Here is a 21,136-nt window from a genome sequence, read left to right on the forward strand (position 1 = left end):
TCAACTGAGATCTCAATAAACGCACGTTTCTGGTTTCTACGCAGAAATTTGTGAAATTCAGTTTAAATGATCAGTAGTTCTAGTGTTAACACGTTTACTGCCACGGTGGTCACCGGTGACCGGAGCTTCAAAATTGCTTAAATACAATTACAATAAGAAAACTGATGTCGAATAAAAAATACTTAGTAACACAAACAGTAGTGTACTGTGATACCAAGTCATTAATAATTATTTCTAATACCATTTGCCTTTATTATGAAAGAATATGTATTGTTACACAAAACGTTCGGAATTCTCGTGGCAGACAACGTGTTAAGAGGTTTCGTTCAGGCCGTGTCAGGCGTATACGACCCACACTTTTACAATTAAATAAAATTAAATAAACGCAGTATACATGATATTAAGATGCCTATATTTGACTCTACAATAAATTTTAAAAAAATTTGTCGTTTTTCAAAGGAAATTTGAAGCGTCACACGATAATTATATTTATTAATGACTTAATAGTAAATAATAAATATAAGTAATTTATAATAATAAATATATAATAAATATATAATAAATATAAATAATTTATAATAATAAATATAATTAACGAATAGAAAAGTTAGGAGAACCTTGGGACAAACTGTAAACGAATGAAATCCACGATTGAAGGATGCAAAAGATGCACGTTTATTCGGTAAAATAATGTACAAATAAATAGGTGTTCGTGGAGGATGAATACAGTACGCTTCATCAATCGTTTTCATTGTTTTTACATTGGTGCGCGTAACACATAATGAGTCTCACAAGGGTCAAAAGCTGTCATTTCTATTTCCCTCACATTCTTTTGCTCTCTCTTTCTCGCTTTCACCCTTTCATTATCTTTCCCAATCTCGTCTCTCATTAATTTGCATTGAAATTTGAAACAGGAGCAGGAAAGAGGGGACAGTTAACAAATATCGTTCATCGGACACAAAAATCATGAAATTCTTCGTCAACCTATCGTATCATGGAGAACTCTCGAAAGCATACGAAATTATAGAGTATCGGATAACTTAAATAATCCTTACGCAAACGAAAATACATATCAAACAGTACGTCCAGGCAACTGCAGATCAAAGTTGGATAAGCGACCGTGTAAATTCATTATAAAAGGTGATCAGACGTTGAAGCAACAAACGATTCAATTTAAATCTGTAATCATAAAACGAAAGATTCGATCGTCCGGCGATTACCATTGTCGAACGTTGTAATCTACTCTCGTTTTACCCAACTTTGCCTGAGACCGGAACGTCGTCTTATTAAATACGATGCATCGTGGGCGAGAGGATTGGTAATATTTCTTGCGGAATTGGAGTGTTAGCCATATATAGTGATTACAATTAATATTATACTTTTAGTAGGTATTTTCAACACAGATGCCAAGTATACAGCAACACTATTCCCTTGTTTAAATTCGATCGCGCGGCAATGACGGTAATAATGGAACAGCGAAATAATGTAAATAACAACAACGCTGATAATGCTACTTAACCGGTAATCAGTTGTAAGGTTAACGATCAAAATAGGTCACTCGTTAGAAACGTAAAGAGGTGAGGAGAAACTTTTTTAAGACGTTTCCTATCGTTATCTTTATCTCGTTGATTAAACTGTAACGCTAATTGCACACCTCGATTGATTCGACAAGTTTTCGTTCATTAACCCTCGCAGATTTTTGATGATTTCTTTTAGACGACGATGCCTGGGAACATTCAAATTCTTAAAGTTGCCCGATATAAGGACCGTTTCTTAAAAAGCTCATTACTTTTCGCTAAGAATATTTCTGTTCAAATCTGATGTACATTTTAACATTAGAACTACCCGGCGGTTAAATTGATAATTTTTTTATATAAAGTATAAGAATGGATTTGTTAAGATTTCAATGGGATTATATTTTAGTTTCGGTGTTACCTAATTAGCTAACTTTAACCCTTTGCACTCGAGCGGTGACTCTCAGTCACTTGATTTGATGCAGTAAAACTATAAAATTTGATATTTAATTACACTGCGTACAATGCATCGGTGTGTGAAATGTTGGGCGAAAATAGCTTTGTTTCTTTACTTTTTCAGTTAATTTAAACAAATATTGTCTTTGTTTAGTTAGAAAAATGTTAAGTATTTCTAACGAAATACTTCCGAGCGCCGAGGGTTAATAATTGATAGGAAAAGCCTAATAATTTATCAAGAAAATGTTCTTTCAATAATCATGAAAGCAGAAATCAGATCTGGTAGTTCTAGTGTTGAAAGTAAGGTATGCATTCTTTCGTGATCGACTAGAAAGTACAGTAACAAAAACTTATTCGTTGTGTATACCAGTAAAAAATCTGCATAAAATATTTACATTCATTAAAGCATTTCTATATCACAAGTAGTGTTAAAGATATATTTAAAGGATATTGAATAAGAGCTATAAGATGAAGAATTAAACGAAATCATTCGAGAATCTGGATGAAAATAAACCTAGGCATCGCCGTGCAAGGGTCGATCATCAACGGCTTCCATTTTGTATGTCAATCGGTCTGGCAAGTGGGAATTCTTGAAAGAATTCAAACAATACAATGTAAAACGTGTGGATTTAGAGAACTTTTCTCAATCACGTGTTTGGTTGACATTTTCTTTTGTATTCAATAGAATAATCATTGGTTGGTTGCGCTGTCTACTATTTAATTGTCCCTTGTAGCAATATGGCGGCGTGTGGCTCACGTGACTTCTTTCAATTCCCATCAGTTGAGGGAGGAAAGTCATTAATTATAACGTACACGATATTTCGTATTATTTACGATAAGACACGGGCATTATTCGAATAAAATATTCGAAAAATTATACAAACAATTATGTTTAAAATTTATGCTTTCAAAGCTACGTTCAACAACGTTCCAAAGAATTTTGCATTCACTTATTCAAAGGAACAAACGTTTCTCCGAATTCTTTCATTACTCGTCTGTCAAATAAAAGAATTTTACATCTTATCGTGTAATTTATATTTGAATAAACGCTTTTACAAATAATTCCTCGAATAGTTTTTCATTTATATTTCCCGTATTTTCATTTTAGGTTTTTCAGCAAGTAACTTTATCATTTTCTCAAAGACTGTCTAATATTTTATTCGAATGAAATGGAGACATTCAAATGGGGAATTATCGAAATTATCGTTAAGTCAAATAATTTGCAAATCTATTTGATTTCGGGGTAAAATAATTGTTCCGAAGAAAAACGTCCAACTAACGGCTAAGTCTCGTAAAATAGTGTCATTCCGCGTTCACAACCGAAACTCGCAGTCTGAAAAGTCTCCCGCATCAATAGTCAGTTCAATTGCTAGCTACGTGCTATCGAAAAATAGGCCGTTCATTACGTACTACCCGATCTAAATGTTATAAAAAGGAACGGTGGAAAACTGTAAATATAAGAAACATTTAAACGCGCGATTACTGATCGATACGCTTCTATCGCGATCGAATGTATGGCAATTTATATCGGGATCGTTTCGTCGTGTTTCCGATCCAAGCGGAAGCAGTCTGTTCCAAAAGAATATACAGAAGAATTCCGAGAAATTGATTCTTTTCAATAACAATCACGAACTGATTAATTCATTAATAACCGGAATTACGCGAAGCAAGTAAAGCGAACAAGGGAAACGTATGTCCCAGCAATGTCCGATATTTTCGTTTCTTTTCATAACACGCGAGTTACTATTTAATTTAATAATTTATTTGTTCGAATCAAGTAACACATTTGTCACGTGTCCTGTTTAGAAGATGAAATCATATTGCCGCCAATGAAAAATAAGAAAAATCCAAACAGACGCGGAAGTATGCAGGGTGGAGTACCGATCACTAACACTGAATTATTCATCGGTCCATAATAAAGGAAAACTAGAGAGTTGTAGAAAGTATAAAATCAATATCTAAGATGACGATGTTTTTCATGGAACGAGTGTCATTAGAGACTTTTAGGTACGTAATTTCTATAATGGATACTAATTGGAAATAGTTCAACCGAGAATTATGAAGTTTCATGTGAAATATATTAGAGTTCAGAAAATAGAGCAGTCTTTAAGATGGTCAATCTATCGGTTCTTCATCTTTGAATTATTTATAATTTCAGTCAATTAAACGATCATTATTTGCAAATATTTTCATATTAAAAATAACGCAAGATAAACGTGCAATAATAATAAAACGATTCAATGAAATAATTTGATATTACATTGTTTTCATTTTCTACATTTCGCCACGTGAAATCGTGCGGCGTTCAACGCGTTAAACGATTTACTTTCGAATCATATAATATATAGAGTGTCTTGTAATCGGAGATGCAAGTAATAGACCTAATTCTACGCGGAAATGCAAGTAAAAAATGTAGAAATTTCCTTTTCCGCTTCATTCTCGAGAAAATCCAGCTTGAGAATTTATTGAGCGCGCGTGTCGGCAGAACACGTTCAAACTCGGTTTCTTTCGAAAATGAGGTTCTAAGTAAGGAAACTTTATTCTTATCGACTTACTATTTCATGTAGAATCGCACATTTCTCGTTTTGAAGTGACTAATTGCAAAACATTCTGTATATTCAAGCAATTTCTACTCGACTATTGCGTTTCGAGGAATAATTCAGTGGTAGTGTTTATTTCAGGTTTACCCTGTATAATCGTGTATATTGCATGAGGAATACGGGGACGATTTCCATTCACGTTATATATAAAGTATACATCTACCACATATTTATATTTATGTATACGTATATACATACATTACGTATATGTACATACATATATGTGTGTGTGTGTGTGTGTGTGTGTGTGTGTGTGTGTTTGTTTGGTTGTTTGTTTGTTTATTTGTGTATATGTAAATTAGAATGGGCATTTGAATACATATGTTACGTGTACACGTAACCTCAATGTATCGTTTAATCGTTTCTTTTATCGTCAGCTGTAAAACCGATGTATGAACGAGACACGCTTAATTCAGCTTCATTCGCACTACCTCACGGTTTGATCATCCTTTGTTCTAGATTCGATTGAACATTTTTTAACTCGTTGTTGATCTGTTTCTCGACTATGATCGATACAACTGCTTTATCATTAATAATTCATTAGGAGATCAAAGAATTCCGATTCTTCTTCTATGTTTGTTTACTTCGAGGGTTAACGATTGAAAATAGACAAGTGATATTCAATTTATATTTAAAGAGAATAAATAACACTTGGATTTCTCGAATTCAGTTAGAAATTTTCATCGCGAGTCTGACACGATATTGTAGGTCAACGGGTTAATTGTAAATTGAGAAGTTATTTAAAAATGATCCAACACTAAAACTGCCAGTCAAAATCACTGATTTTCGTTTTCTTATTTCGATATCTTAGGACAAATTAATAATATACGAATCATTGTAGTGGAAATAAATAGTTCCACTTGGATGCTATAAAGAGTATCCAAAGAAATGGAAATAAATTTATTATTACAATTTTTTCAATCATTTTATTACATATCAGTCATGTTAAACCTGCGACGGTTCTAGTGTTAAAATTTAGAAAAACAGTTTTGTTCGATATTTACACGAAACGAAATCGAACCTTTAATCTACATTAATAATGAGATCGGAAAAGTGGAAAACAATGAAATTCAGTTCAACGAAAACAGCGGAATTGGATATTTTAATTTGATTAAATTTTATTCGAATGAAATGGAGATACTCAAATGGAAAATTATCAAAATTATCATTATGTTAAATGGATAATAATTCGCAGATTTATTCGATTTGATTCAATTTGAGGAACAAATTCGAACCGCGAATATTTCAGTAGTGCGGATGAAGCTCTAACCTCGCGTGCTGATACAAGATGGACGCGGCTGATAGAATATGGCGGATCGATACACGAGGATTTCGAAACTGGTGTCGATCGATGATTCGGCCGGTTTTTAATCTATCCTCCCCTTCGAATCTATAAGCGATAAAACTTACTTAAATCGTAACTCTTAAATCCCGACTAACGTTCCTACAGATTTCTATTACAATTATTCGAGCAGTTTATTTTGAAAGTGGCTTAAGTCCATTTTTCGAAAAAAAATCAAGTTAATCGTTGTAACAGTTACAATTCTACATAATCCTTTTATTCTTTAATAGATCTTTAATCTTTTCTAAGTGGACTTAAGTCACTTTCGAAATAAACGGTTCATTTCGTCTCCTAGAAACAAAAAATGCAGAAACGAACGGAAACGTTCGCGCTGGGGAAAAAATTGAGTTTTCTTAACCCCTTACCCTATGATCTCTTCCACGAATTGATAAAACTCTTCGATCGTTAATAATTTAGTAGAGAAAAAATACGTTTACTCTAAAGTAATATTTCATTTATGTAGAAGACAAACGAACAACGCTTAGATTTGTCGAATTCAGTTGAAAATCTTGATCATAAGTCTGACACGATATTATAGGAGAAGGGGTTAAAGGGGACACGCTTGATTGTTTCATCGACTTCGGAAGAAAGGAACGCACCGATTTCTCGAGGGCCTCCGGCTGTAATTAAGTTCGTTTCGTTTAAATCAAATATGAGCCTGTTTAATCGACAAGCGACTTTCAGTCCTTTTGCATTGATCCGGGAGACACGGATATTCATTGAAATTTTCAGATAATTATACGTGTTATTATATGTTTTCCTTTTAGGGAAATGCTTAACACTAGAACTACCGTAAAATGCTCCATTCCCGATTTCTGCTTTCACAACTATCGAATAGACAACGCAATGCTTCACCGAGAAATGAAATTCATTAAGAGAAATTGATTCACCGACACGTAAACTAAATTGTAAATCAACCGAGATACCAATAGATACACTATCGGGATTTCCATTTTTCTATTTCCCATTTTCTATAGAAAAATTACAAAAAGTCCAATTCGATAGTTCTAGTGTTAGATAGTATAATGATCCACTAGTGCGATTATTCTGATCTTCCCGATCACGACGAAACCTAGCGATACATCACGTTTAGACTGCGGAAATTTATACAAATACACGTTCTAACGGAAACGTTAGTAGCCATCAATATTAACACTAGAACCGAACGCGTTACCCACCGATTTCTTCTTCCCGCGATTATTAAAAACACAGCACATATTTTTCTGGGAGTTACCAAAGAAATTGATTTGGTAATACGCAAACTGAATTATGAATCAAAGTCCCAATAGATGCACTCTTTGAGTTTCTATAGAGAAATTTCAAAAAGTCAATGTCAGTGTTCGGTAGTTCTAGTGTTGAATCGAAAGAAACTCGACTTCCTTCGTGAAACGGTCACAATGAAATTAAAAGGTAAAGTAACATATAAAATCGTATAGTTTCTCGAGAAGTCTCGCGGGCTATGAATGCACGAAGTTCCGCAGTCTAATTACATTTGATCATAAACAGTTCGTGGTACACGCAATTCTTTTTATCGATAGTTATGGTCGATGGGTTACACCGGTTCGCCATATCGCTTCAGGTATTGCGTGGAGGTTGTCGCTTCACGATAACACTTCCTCTCCAAACGTAACAGGTCCACGACCGACGCTCAGACGGTGGATATTTATTTAATCGTTTAATTTAAACATTCTTGGACTACATAATTTACAGAGTCGCGTGCGCGAATACATATTTCTCTCTCCTATTAATGATTTTATTTATTAGTCAACATTAATTGTCTATCAATTTTCAAGTACATCCTATAGACTCTGGACTTAGGCCACTCATCAATCGTAGGCTCATATATCCAAGCACGTGTTTCTCTTTTTTTTTCATTTATTTGATCGGTCTGTATCGCAGACGATGCTGATGTTAACACGTTCGCTACCATCGATTCACGATTTGCTTAATCTAACGTGTCACGCGATCGTGAAATATTTCAGGAACAAACTTAACAAAGAGTTTCGATGTTTTCAGAGTTATCTCGAGCGTTCCTACTTTCGAAACTTTATATGACAAAGACTTGTCCTTTTTCACGTGAAAAACGAGATTCGTGGTCGCCACGAGTGCGAGTGACGCTCGTCGCGAACGTGTCCAGTCGCTCGGACGATTTCGCGATGATAAAATGGTTGAAAAACGTGAACGTTGTGTTCGTGCATCGGACACGATGCATTTGTCGAAGAGAAGAGAATCACATTTAACCCCTTGCACTACGATTTACTTCTTCGCTATTATCGAGAGAACTAAGTGCTTCGTCGTTTTTTGTAATTTATTGAAAGAAAGAGAAACATTCTGGGTATTATTTCTTAGCTATCGATACGAATACTGTATTATTAATAATTTATTAGGAAAAGACAGAATTTTGATGCTTATTTTACGTCTATGTCTGCTCTGAAGAGTAATAATTGATAACAGAAGAATAAGTTTATTAAATTCTGTTTGAAATCTTCATCACGAGTCTGACACGAATATGATAAAATATATAGCTTGTTAAATTGCTTTGATAAAGAGAAAAAGTTGCCATATGTATAATAATAATAAAATTAATTTTTTTTATTTATAATTTCAATAATTTTAAGAATTTCACCGTCAGCTGAGAAAAACGTAAATTACATCGCCGAAATGATGAGTCCCAAAGTCTTGACTTTGTAAATTATTCTATCAACCTACTGTATCGTAACCGAAATAATTTGCTCATTTTCATAAATAAATTTCGTGGAAATAATATTCCTTCAGTTTAGTTTATAATAGTTACGTCCTCAAAAATTGCAGAATTAAATTGCGTAAACAGGATCATTAGAGTCGAAATCAATCCTACGGCAAGGGGCTAAAAAAAGTCTTTTCCCTTCGAATCGCGGTCTCAGCGAGATCATGCGAATTGAAATCTCGCTAACTGTATGATAAATTATGAATAATTTTGTGTTCGATCGTAGATGAAGTCGAGAAAGTCGATTAACCCTTTGCACTATGATTTCTTTATCAACTCCTTTATCATTAATAATTCATCGAGAAAAAGAGAAAAATTTTAGAGAACCTACAGTCAGCAACAAAAGCGTTCGAACGTTTATTTGCATATTGCTAAGTATATTTTAAAATTGTACATACACTTATCGCGTGTATATACAATAAATGCAACTTTGTCTCGATAAATGGCAATACACAGAATTTTGTTAACGATCGTTTATTTCTTACCGTCCCGTTCGAATACTTTTGTTGTTGACTGTATGTCTATATTTATATAACACAAGAATAATACTTTATTTTTATTCAAAAGAATCGAATAATATATACTTCTTTAAACTCTGCTCGAAAACTTTACTACGATTATACACACGGCATTATAAGGCAAGGGGTTAATGGAACTATATACACTGAAAATGATTAAGTGCTCGAGTCGACAAATACACTCAGTGCTACCAGAAACGATACAATTAAAGAATGAACTGGAAGCGAATATTGTTGCATCGTGATGGAAAGCTTCGAGCTAAAAAGCTTCGAGTTCACCGCAAAGCGTTACAATTAGCTGCGTAAATACACACGTGTTTTAAATTTACGAAGGTTCAGTCGTCATTTTTCTACGTAGGAAAACGATCGACCCCGATAACCCTTTGCACCCGAAAATGAACTTTAGATCGCCATTCCGTTTAATACAGTGGAATTAAACAGTGTTCAACATTAAATTTCCTATAACGTATGAATACGTTACGCGCCATTTTGTTCATTCCCGTACCAATTACAATCAACTCGTTTGTGTATTATTCGATATGTTTTCGGGATCTTTAATTGCGAATAGAAATACTGCCAATTATACGTAAAAAAACCAACTTTTACTTTCAACGTAAAATGTTAATGAAAGCAACATTTATTTACTTGATGGTACTAGCACATTTTTCAAATATAATCTGTTAATACGTGAAATATTAATAACTTCAATATTAATCTAATATTTAATATTAATATTAAAGTACTAAAATCCTTCTGTTCCGTAACACTAGAACGACCGCGACAAGATGGCGGGTCTCAGTTTTTTTCTATCGCAATCATCGACATCTTAAAACTGTTGAATATCCGAAGTGATTCGGAAAATAGTTTCATTTCAATATTATAATTAATATACAAAGAAACCAGAGAGAATTTATTGTTACAATTTTTATAAGGATATTAATCGTGTTAAACTTTTGGTTGTCCTAGTGTTAATTTACGCGCGATTCTCTTTTATATTTGATCAAACATGCTATGATTACATGTCGTCGATATTTTATCAGATAACGAACATTTCTAGTGAACGAATTGTCGTGTGCAAAGGGTTAAAAGGTCGCTTCGCCGTCAGTCATCCGTAAAATTTACACGCACGTTCGGTTCCCATTCTGAACAGTTAGCAGTGGCTTCATCGTTTCCAGCGGACAAATACGCTACGATCTCGATTTGATCTTCACGGTCGGACCACTCGAAGCGTACCGTAGACCGAAAACGTTTCATGAGCTTCGCGTATCACTAAAGAAGTATTCGACACGTCTTTTGGCACACGTTTACGAGTATACGGGTGTGTACTCCTGCCGCACACACTATCGACCGGAGATGGGCAAAATTTTTCGGATAAAACGAAAGAAATTCATTGGGAACATTATTAATTACGATTGTAGAAATATTTATAAGTACAATCAATGTCAAAAAATCAAGATTTACAATAAATTCGTACGTTATAATAAATAAACTGAATTCTCCAATTGTGTCGATTTTATAGGTAAAGCCATCATCTTGAAATAAAATTCATGTAAACGTTAATCACTTTGTTTTCTATACTTTCGAATGAAAAACCAATTAATTGTATTTTTCTTGTAATTTCTTAACTATGTTTTTAATATTTTCTCTTAATTTTTGAAACGAAAGATTGTTTGACTTTATAAAGAATTTCTTCCAGATGAATAAAAGTTTTGACCATCTCCGTTATCAGCCTCCCTCATTCTTTATCATTGATATTGAATAATGAAGAGAAAGCATAATAAGGTCGATGACCAATGATCTTTCACCTTGGAGTCATTCACGCTCTCGCGCCGTTTCGTAGATTCGTCTCTTTTTTTTCAATTTTTTTGATCTTTATTTCTAACGGGGTGCGATTAATCGCTGTTGAATGAACTACATACAAGTATGCTTACTAGACCGTTTACGATTAATGTAAATATATTGTCGGATATATCAGAAATCGGTATTTGTTTAAAATAATACGTTTGTGGTTGACGATCCGATCTAACACGCCATTAATCGATGATTTATGTAATATTTAAATGTTCCAGCGTTAAGCATTAAGATATTGCGTTCGATGATGAAAATTAACCATAAATCTGAACGAACGTGAATTATTCCGATTATTTTCAACACGTCACTGCGATTAATTAAATAGGCACTTTAAGAATCAGAAAATTGATTTTCTTTTATACCATCAATCAAAAACAACGATTAAACGATGAATTATGCGATACGTAAAATTGTGAAAAATACATATGTATGTTAGATAACGAATTGCAAAATAAAAAATAACAGACGGGAAAAGTTATAAATAAATATTGTTTATTATATTTCTAGTATTTACAGAAAACCATTGTAAAGTAACTTCGAAATGCCTGGTTGCTAAGCGGAATAATAATTTGGTTGTCAAGATGGCGGCGGCTAAGAATGTTTCGAAGGTAAGGAAGGAGAATAAAGGACAGTAAGATTTTCTATTCAAAGTGTTTCCTTTTTGTCCATCATCGAGATATATCGAAATAAATAATCCTCGTTTATATAAAAAGAATCATAACTGTTGGATCGACCATCGACTATTTGCATTATTAAATATTACAGTATACTTCCTTACAATTCCCTTAAAATCTATGCTCTCGACACGCCGAAATAAACAGAAGAAAGAAAATCATGGGTGTTCACGATATTTATTGAACTTTTCACAGATATAAAGATCTTATCACGTCGCGACACGAGATTCCGTTTTCCGAATTATCTCTCCTATCTACTGTCTCACGTTTTCGTCGTTCGATTCGATGGAAATTGAATTTCACCTCGCACAGCTCTTTTGCACGCAGGATCGTTAAAAAGGAACGTGTACGTGATCGATCGATAGATATCGGTAGGTCGCGAAACAACGAAATAAAATACAGTACAAATCAACTTACACGAATATTTTACTGCTTAGTTAATTCCGTTAAGATACGGTACATAAGGAAACATTCAATAGAATTGTTGCGCCCTGAAACGTCGAGTGACATTCTTGACGAGCAATCGGATGACATTGCACGTCTCAGCGACACGTGCCGCCTCGAGGCCATTTTGAAAATCTCTTTACACTGCAAAGTATACGCAATTCTCACCCCTTCTCGAATTCCACGTAGTTAACCCTTTGCACTCCGAATACTTTTGAATAGAATCAATCCTCAACTGCAGGCCATTTTTTTAAAAAGAATTACATCATAAATATTAACCCTTTGTCATATGATTTCGCAACTCTGCCTAATAAATCTACATTATCATTAATAATTTAGCGAAAAAAGAGAATTCGTTGTTTATTCTGTATATAAATGTATTCTAAAGGTTAAGGATTGATAAGAGCTGAATAACATCTCATTTATATGAAAAATGAGTAATATTTAGTTTCGTCGAATTCGGTTGGAAATATTCATCACGAGTCTGACTCGATATTATAGGAGGTTAACCCTTTGGCTACGCGGAATGTCGCGTCAACGCGTATTTCTAAGAAAGCGTGTTGAAACCATGGAAACACTGAATTGAACTAGATTAATACGATACGCATCACGTATTTTTGACGGCTGTAATCTTATATTTTGCACGATGAAAATGAAATGAATCCTATAGATATTGTTATTAGAAATTATAATATACGACGTTATATTTAGGAACTCAAAGACTCGTTGCAGTTTCATTTTTCTAATATTTCGTTTAAATTTATTGTATTGAAGAAAATATAACCGAGGAGACCGTTACTAAAATAAAATATAATACGTGACTAACGGGAGATGTAATTGTTGATTTAGAATTCACTTAATTTTGCTATATCAAATTAAATGGCGACTGCGAATCGCCTCTCGAGTGCAAAGGGTTCATTTCGTACGTCAATTTGCTTCATTTTAAAGGAAAGAAAAGGATTCTCGTTATTCGGGATTAACCGCATGTCTCTGCAGTGGAGACGCAGGGCAAAGGGTGAAATTACGCCGAAGCATCCAGTGTTCTTTTTCGTCGCATGTTTAACCATTCGAAATAACGAATCACCACTGGACCTGAGATTAATCGAAGTATTCAGAGCACAACAAAATTTGACGGATACAACTATAATAAAACCATTAAAAAGTAATTATAAAAAGTTTCGTAATTGCTTCGAAAGCTTATGCTTTAATATTTAACGTTTACCAGCATCACGCTGCATAAAAATTAATATTGTATTAAAATGAAATTTATATATATATATGTATATAGTGGTTCAGAAACAATTGATAAATAAATACAATTAACAATAGCAATCTGTCTCTATTCATATTAATTTCCGTATACAAAATCGAAGAAATATTATTAACAGAATGTTTAAAGTATTCAACGATGTTCAATCAATTATTGCCTCTGAATTGATTTCAATTACTGATTATCTAATTACTTTGTATGCGTATTACACTAGGCAAAATTAACTGCGACAATTGAATTAAAAAAAGAAACACCAACTCCAATGAAAAAACAGCGATTTCGTAATCGATGCTTAGGCATTTTGATGATTTATTAATGCTATAAAATTCTAGAAAAAAGAAAAAACTTAGTCGGCCTTACGTTCTTAAATAAACGCAATTAATGTAACAGCTTCAATGTGAATGATACTTATTATCGTAGATCAACGTAATCAGAATATTTTATATCGCGAACCACAAACGTTTTACGCCGGTAGCACAAGACTATCTCGCGATAACAGTTCCGATGATCGTTTTGTCGTTCGACGTTTCGTCTAGCTACGTATATACAGGACTAGAGTCTTACTTAAAATTCCGCATGCCTGTTCGTTTACCTTCGAAAAATACGTTCTTATGGTCGAGTCTTACTTAAATCATGAGAAAACTTATCCGCTAAATAACTTCAAGGCTCGCGCGTTAAAGGAACAACCGCGGAAACACTGAAAACCTGTTGTCGCATGATGCAATCGGCAGCAGGCAAACATTTAAACGGAACATTTCGAATGTCGATTGGGAAATGGAAAATCGTAGCTGTGAGTCGTTCGCTAAAAGGAACTGTTTCTCGATTTAAATAGTAAAAACATTATATACACGCTATGTATGTTACATTTACCCGAAGGAAACTTTCCTCGCTTTTCCCTAATAAAACAAATATAGTGACTTCATGAAATTCAATCGCGAAACTGAGAGTTCTCGAGTAAATATCTCGTGTCTACAGCATTGATCCCGATCGATGCTTTCAAATCTAATTAATAATCACTCACCAACAATTTCAAATGCACTGATTCGTTATAATTCAATAAATGTACCTATTCGTTTAATTATCATCGAAGAGTCGCTCCAACGATTCGCAGGGAATGCAACTAAGTTTCGTCGTGGGTTGAATGATGAAATTATTATTCGTAATAATGCAATATCAAAATTCAATGAATCCGACGAATTTCCCAGAAAGCGTTAAGCTTGTTCACGAGTTAATTCATAATAGAACTTACAAATTACGATTAATTATGACAGAGTGTCTATAGAAATTTTTATTCGTTCCAACATAGGGGATGATTGACCAGTTTCAACATGGTTATTAATGAAATGCCTTCAATTGAAATTATATTCCGAGTCGCATGTGGATTGCAGTAACAAATGTGGCGCATCGGTTAGAGTTAGCTACCTATTGATAGACCACTAGGATAATACGTTGTTTACATGGTTTGTCGATAATTATAATTATATCGTAATAAGTATATAATAATCATATAATAGTTATATAATGATTATATAATAATTATATAATAATTATACAATAGTTACATAATGATTATATAATAGTTATATAATAATTATATAATAATCAAATCGTATGATAATAATTATTAAACGACAAGATAACCATTATTGAGCTCACCCACGGAATCCCGTATACATTACAAGATCGCTTGTCATCGAGTTACACAAATGAATCGCAATTACAAAAGTGCACCACTGACAACGCTACCCGAAAAACTTAGCTACGTTAACAGGCCATCTGAAGAAAGGTTTCTAGAAAGTCACTATACCTGTTCGATCAACGAATGAGAATAAATTAAGTCGACTCGATTACATACGAAAAACAAAAAAAAAAGAAAGAAAAAGACAGAGAAACAAAAGGAAAGAAACATGCTCGAACGTTACGCGGGTCACCGAGCAGGCAATGAACTCTGAGCATTATACGTGTTTACCTTACGTCTAGAATCCTTAATGGCTACGTGTAATTAGCGCCCACGATAATCGGCGTGGATCTAATTTCGAGTCTTCGTAATCGTACATCGATCGAGCACTATTTCATGGAACACCGATTCACAAACGAATCTCCTGAGAGTCTTTATTTTCATCACCGATCCCCTTGATTCCCGAACACGGACCACGTACTAAGTATCGTGGGCGAAGATCGTCAGCTAGGTCTTAATCAGAGAGTTTTTGGAATTCGTTAAGTTGCCTAAAACGATGAACGAAGAAACCGAAAAGAGAAACAAAACAAAAAGAAGAAGAAGAAGACGAAGAAGAAGAAAATCGTTCGTTTTCTCGAGAAATGCTTCCGTCTATTTCGAAGTTCGTCCGGTGTTCAATGCGTGATTCGTACAGGGTGTTCCAAATGAATAGATCACGACGAAAGAGAGCAGTCATTGATTTCCAAACGTTCGATTCGAGTCCGTTCGAGCGAACGAACTGACGCGTCGACTTTTATAAAAACCCGCCGATCGGTTACATTCACATTCGGAACACCCTGTACGGGAGCGACGCTCGCGGAACGGGCAGCCGGAAATGCGTGGTTCGCCGCCCCCGCGGTTTCGATATACATATTCCCTAAGAATGATTCTCCGCGTAAGTCTTCGTTAATTGAACTATGATCCTTAGACGTTAGAACATTATTGTACCAATTTCAATGCGTGAAATAATCCCGTATCTTCGCCGTCGCCGTACACAGTTCAAGACTATTCTAAGAAACTTACGATTGCGCCCCGCGCAACTCGATCGGCGCGGGGCGATAACAATGGAATGAGATTTATAAATGTACACATATAATCAAATAGCAGTCGATGTTTTTTTTTCTCGTGAATGCACAGGCATAGTTCGTTCGTTTTCATCGTCCCGTTCTGTTCCCCCATCGATCGAGCGTTCTTCGATCGGTCGTCGAATCTCGCGTCGGATCTTCCACGGCTGAGTAAGGAGCTTTTTTCACCCGTTCGAATGATTATTCGGAGTGGATTGATTGTCGTGTCTAAGATTCTGGTGTGGAACATTCGACGAGCTTCGGGGTACTCGCCGACGGTACACGGTACATGATAATTCGGTGATACCATTTGGAATCGCTTGAATTGAATGGAGAAACCTGCTTCGCTTGCCCGCTGTGTTCGACGGTCTGGTGAACGTCTATAGTCGAGTCAATGAGAGAATTAACTGGGAAGATTGAATCGTTTGCTTAACACTTTACCTATTAGATCGTTTTTTAAATGTTCCTTTGAGAACCAATGATTAAGAGATCAGAATCTCTTTATCGATTTTTTTCTGAGTCAATCGCGGTTACAAAAAGGAAGCAATGAATTTTGTATAACTTAATGGAATAATTTTCTTTGTTTGTTACTTAAAGGAATATTTGTAAGTGTTTGTGAACGAGAACTTTTAGCTATTGAATTTTTAAATACCAGAAAGAAAACTGTATTTATTTTTTGTTTAAATAATTAGGATTTTAGGCACGAAAGTTTGCCAATATGACGACGTTCTTCTTTAAAGAGGCTTTGCTTTAATGGAATATAAACGGGGAATATATTAACAAGCTTTTCGTAGGTGAAGTGTTAACATTTCGTTGATATTGTTTGTCTTATTTAATGTTGAATATGTTTCTAATGGTAAATGTGAATTATAAAACTGAATGACCTCATCCTTGTACGGCTTTCGTTTGTTGTTCAGTTTGATTCTCGATGATGCACTTTGCTACTAGAACTAGTGAACGTGTGAAAATTGTAACAACAGTTTATCAAATGTATACTTATTTATAGGGGATCGTATTACTGTCTATAATATACGTAAATATTGGTTTCGAGTAACGAGTTTCCTCGCGTATTGTAGCTTCGTATATAGTTTCTTGAATTTAGGAATGATTGTAATATTTCTTATTTCCCGAACGTCCCTGTAGAGGTATTTTGTGGTATTGTTTCTCGATAGCGACAAGTAACTTATCTTATCTAAGTCGTATAAAACGAATGTTCAATGATTTATGTTAAAATTTTTAGCAGTGTGCCTGGTAACAATGAAAATGTTATTTACAACGAGAAGTTACTAACGAAATTGTTATACTTTTAAACAACTCAAAGATGACACGAAACAAAAAGTTACGCATGGATCACCATGAATCTGCAAGTCATCTATTTTATTGTTCATGTTTTCTTAGATGATTATATAAGTAAAAATACAATTGAAGAAACTGTAACTCCAAATCTAAGCATACAAAATATATTCTAAATAATGCGATAAAAATGTCTGATGCACGTACGTTGTCGAATAAAATGATTATTCCTGTTACTAAATAAGAATAAGATACAGTAAGATACTACTGAGGTGTGTGAATCAACCAAATTTTCACGTGATCACTAGTCGTAGTAATTTAACGATCACTGACTCTACCATAGGTCCGTCTTTCTTAATTAGTAAACAAGTGAAAAGAAAATGAACATACTCCATATGAAGAGACGAAGTTGTTAATGAACAATGAAACATTAGAATCATACAATTTCTCTCGTTACGTAATAATTTAATAACGGTAATAAAAATTAACACCATCTTCCATTTGTAGGCTTCTCAGTCGTTGCTGAAGAAACATGTCTTTCCTGCTGGATTAAAATTAAGTATACGCATACAACAAAGGAAGGGATGCTTGTACTATTTGTTGCAAAACAATAAACAACGTCGCAATGTAAAATAGCGATACATCGTTGAAAAGCATAGAACAATTCGGAGCTTAACATATCCAGAACGACGGTGAATTTTTATAAAATATCACAAACCAGAATTCGATTAGTACAAAAACCTTTTCTTCTCCATTAATAACTCCTCTTTCGTTTAGTAATTAAATAACATTACAATCTATCAATGGATGCCTCTTTCACTTTTAACGTTCCAACAATAATGAAACAAGCTCTCCCTAACTATACCACGCTGTCCTGATTATGTTAAGATGAAAACAATATCGTTCGCATGAACATGCAAGGAACATCTCCAGAGATGCAAATTAAAATTACATTAAATTACATGTAAAATGCATGTCGCGTGTACATCTCTATTTAACGAAATAGATTGTCCCGCAAAAGCAAGAATCGAACGAACGATTCCTTCTTTTATCGGCAAAAGTAAAAAAAAAATGCTATTAAAAATGAACAGAATCCGTAGTCCATCTTATCTCGTGTGCTTCGCGTGTTCTACAAATATATCAGCATCCGCAGTATAATGGTAAACACACCAGTCAACGGGACAAAAATGTGTTTCCACCATTAACGTGTCGGTTCGCCGCGGTTCTCCATTCAAGTCCAATCGTCGATATTCACAGTCTTGTTCTCGAGACTCGCGTTTTTCAAGCGTCGACAGATTTTCGCGCGAATCTGGGCCAGCTATTAATATCGGCCCAGGATGAAGCGTGGCCCGGCTTCTTAAAACAGGAGGCACGGAAATCAGCTCGAAAGCTCGCAGACGCTTATCTTTGATCGACGCGAAAACAATTTAAGCTTCAGCATCCGGCGAACGTAAATCATTCATCGCAACGAGGATTTTCATCATGCGAACAGTATATGCGTGTGTACGTGTGTGTGTGTGTCTGCCAATGGCATCGAACAATCTGAATTCACTGTTTACCGATGAGAGAAAGATCTAAACCCGGAAGAATTTTATGTTTTGTCTACTGTAGCACTCTCCTAGTAACGTACGAAACCAATTTCTTTCACGTAAGTAGCTAACCAACATAAATTCATAATTTATGCTCTCGTTCCCCGGAGTTCATAATCATTCGTGTATTTTACAATACGTATTACAATGATGAAAACATTGGATACCCATCAGTTATTCCCGTGGTAAATATATAACTGAAGAAACAAGGATACTTCGTCCGTGGCAATCACGTTTCAAAATGGTTATATATTTCCCTATCAACCTAAGAGAAGTGATCTTGAAATTCTGATCAATTATATACATCACTTATTACATATATACATCAATCACACGTAAACGAGATGTGGCCTCTCATGGCGACTTAATACTCGAAAGGAGCATGTCTTTTAGAGCGGTTCTCTCAATTGGAATTGAAATTTTAGATTGAACGATTCGAATCTTAAATTTCCAATATAAATACAAGACGTTAAGATTAAGAGTTGTCGAATATGATTAGTTGAATCTATAAACCGATCACATAGACGCGGAACAATAAGACTCTTCACTCGAATCCGAAGATATTAAATAAATCTTAAATAAATCTTAAACGCGAAACGCTAAATACAATGTAAAAATCTCGATTTATATACAGTCGTTCGTCTTTTATCAATGGGACGCGGGTGAAAACAATCTGCCATGCATGATAAAATAAAAGTGGCCATGAGTGGACACCGGTTTTTAGAATCCGTTACCGTAGAAGCCTTTAAAAAAATGTCTTTTATAAGCGTACGTTCGTATGAGTCCAACAGGTGCTGCCTTTATTCTCCCTCAATTTTTACAAAACTACAAACTCTCATGACAAATGAATTCGAGAATATTGTTCGACACAGGGGCAACAACTACAGATACCTCGGCACATCGTAAATCAAATAGTTTCACCGTGAAACGTTTCCCCATAAAAGGATACGCCCTCCTCGCGGATGTCTCCGACAAGATTCTGAACGTGAACCTTGCGGCATCCAGAATTCCCTTTCTCTCCCTCCAGCTTCTTCGCTCGATGACGAGGAACATAATCATCGGTCAAAATCAAAGTTAACAATCATTCTATAAGACGACGTGGACTAGCCAATGATGACCTAAGGCAATTTACTTAACAAATCGTCCTTATCGTGGATTACACGCTAATTTGGGTGTCGCGAAGCGAAGTCGATAATTGAATTCCCTGTCAGTAATGAGTTAACAGACTGTTGGCCTCTCTACTCCGTTTAATTTGGATCCTGCAGTCACTGGCTGTGATATCACCTGACCCCAGGTCTGGTCGGCGGAATCGCATGCAGTTATCGTTCACTGAAACGCGGGCCAGACCCGTGCGCGGGTTCCTTATGAGCTATGTATTCTCTTGGCGAGCTCTCGCCATGACTGATTCCCCTAGAAACTGGAGGACCGATTGCCCGACAAAAATTCTTCGTGTTCGGCGTTTTCGTCAAGCAATCGATGCCTTCCCTCGTTCCCTCTCGCCGTCTCGTTTCTCGTCGATCCTAAATTGATGGGGGTTCCTTGTCGCAACGGTGCACAAATCCGTGCTGCTGTTGGGGTCATCCGCTCGAGTGCTCGGGAAGCAGTATGCTAACCGATTTACGATTCGCCGATCCGTTGGTCATCACGTTGCCCGCCGCCAGGGCCGACGGAGGTCGATGCGATGGCGCGACCACACGCACTTCCGGTCTAGGGGACGCTTCTCTCAATGGGCTGCCCACGTTTGCTAGGTCGTCCGAGTTCGCTAACGCGGTGGGTCTGAAATTCAGAGTATCAGATTATAACCTTCTCCCCTTTACAATATGTATTGTTTCGTATGAAGCTTGATATATTTCATCGTAATAAATTAACCAGTTAACTGTGTTTCACGAGTATACACGTCACCGTAAAGCTTCACATTATACTAATTTTTTCACCGATGAATTCTTTAGTTTTTCACATAAACATGTAATTCTTCTTTGTTTCGCTTTGATCTTTCATTAAAATATACTCTACGCGCATTCGTCCTGCGTTCGATGAATACACGCTCCAGTTTTTTAT

The 21,136-nt window shown here is 35.3% G+C and overlaps 1 protein-coding gene across 6 annotated transcripts in view; it reads right to left on the bottom strand.

Annotated features, from left to right (window-relative positions):
* Positions 1 to 651: 651 nt before the first annotated feature.
* Positions 652 to 21,136, bottom strand: part of LOC116427605 (uncharacterized) — a 133,812-nt gene continuing 113,327 nt past the window's right edge. For all 6 annotated transcript variants that reach the window (XM_076373345.1, XM_031978135.2, XM_031978140.2 and 3 more), the window contains exon 6: positions 652 to 20,854. In XM_076373345.1, coding sequence (XP_076229460.1) covers positions 20,656 to 20,854 — 199 coding nt within the window. In that variant the 3' untranslated portion in view covers positions 652 to 20,655. The remainder of the gene's footprint in view (positions 20,855 to 21,136) is intronic.

The sequence above is a fragment of the Nomia melanderi genome, chromosome 1 (genome assembly GCF_051020985.1).
Source record: "Nomia melanderi isolate GNS246 chromosome 1, iyNomMela1, whole genome shotgun sequence".
In the NCBI taxonomy this organism is placed as follows: domain Eukaryota; kingdom Metazoa; phylum Arthropoda; class Insecta; order Hymenoptera; family Halictidae; genus Nomia; species Nomia melanderi.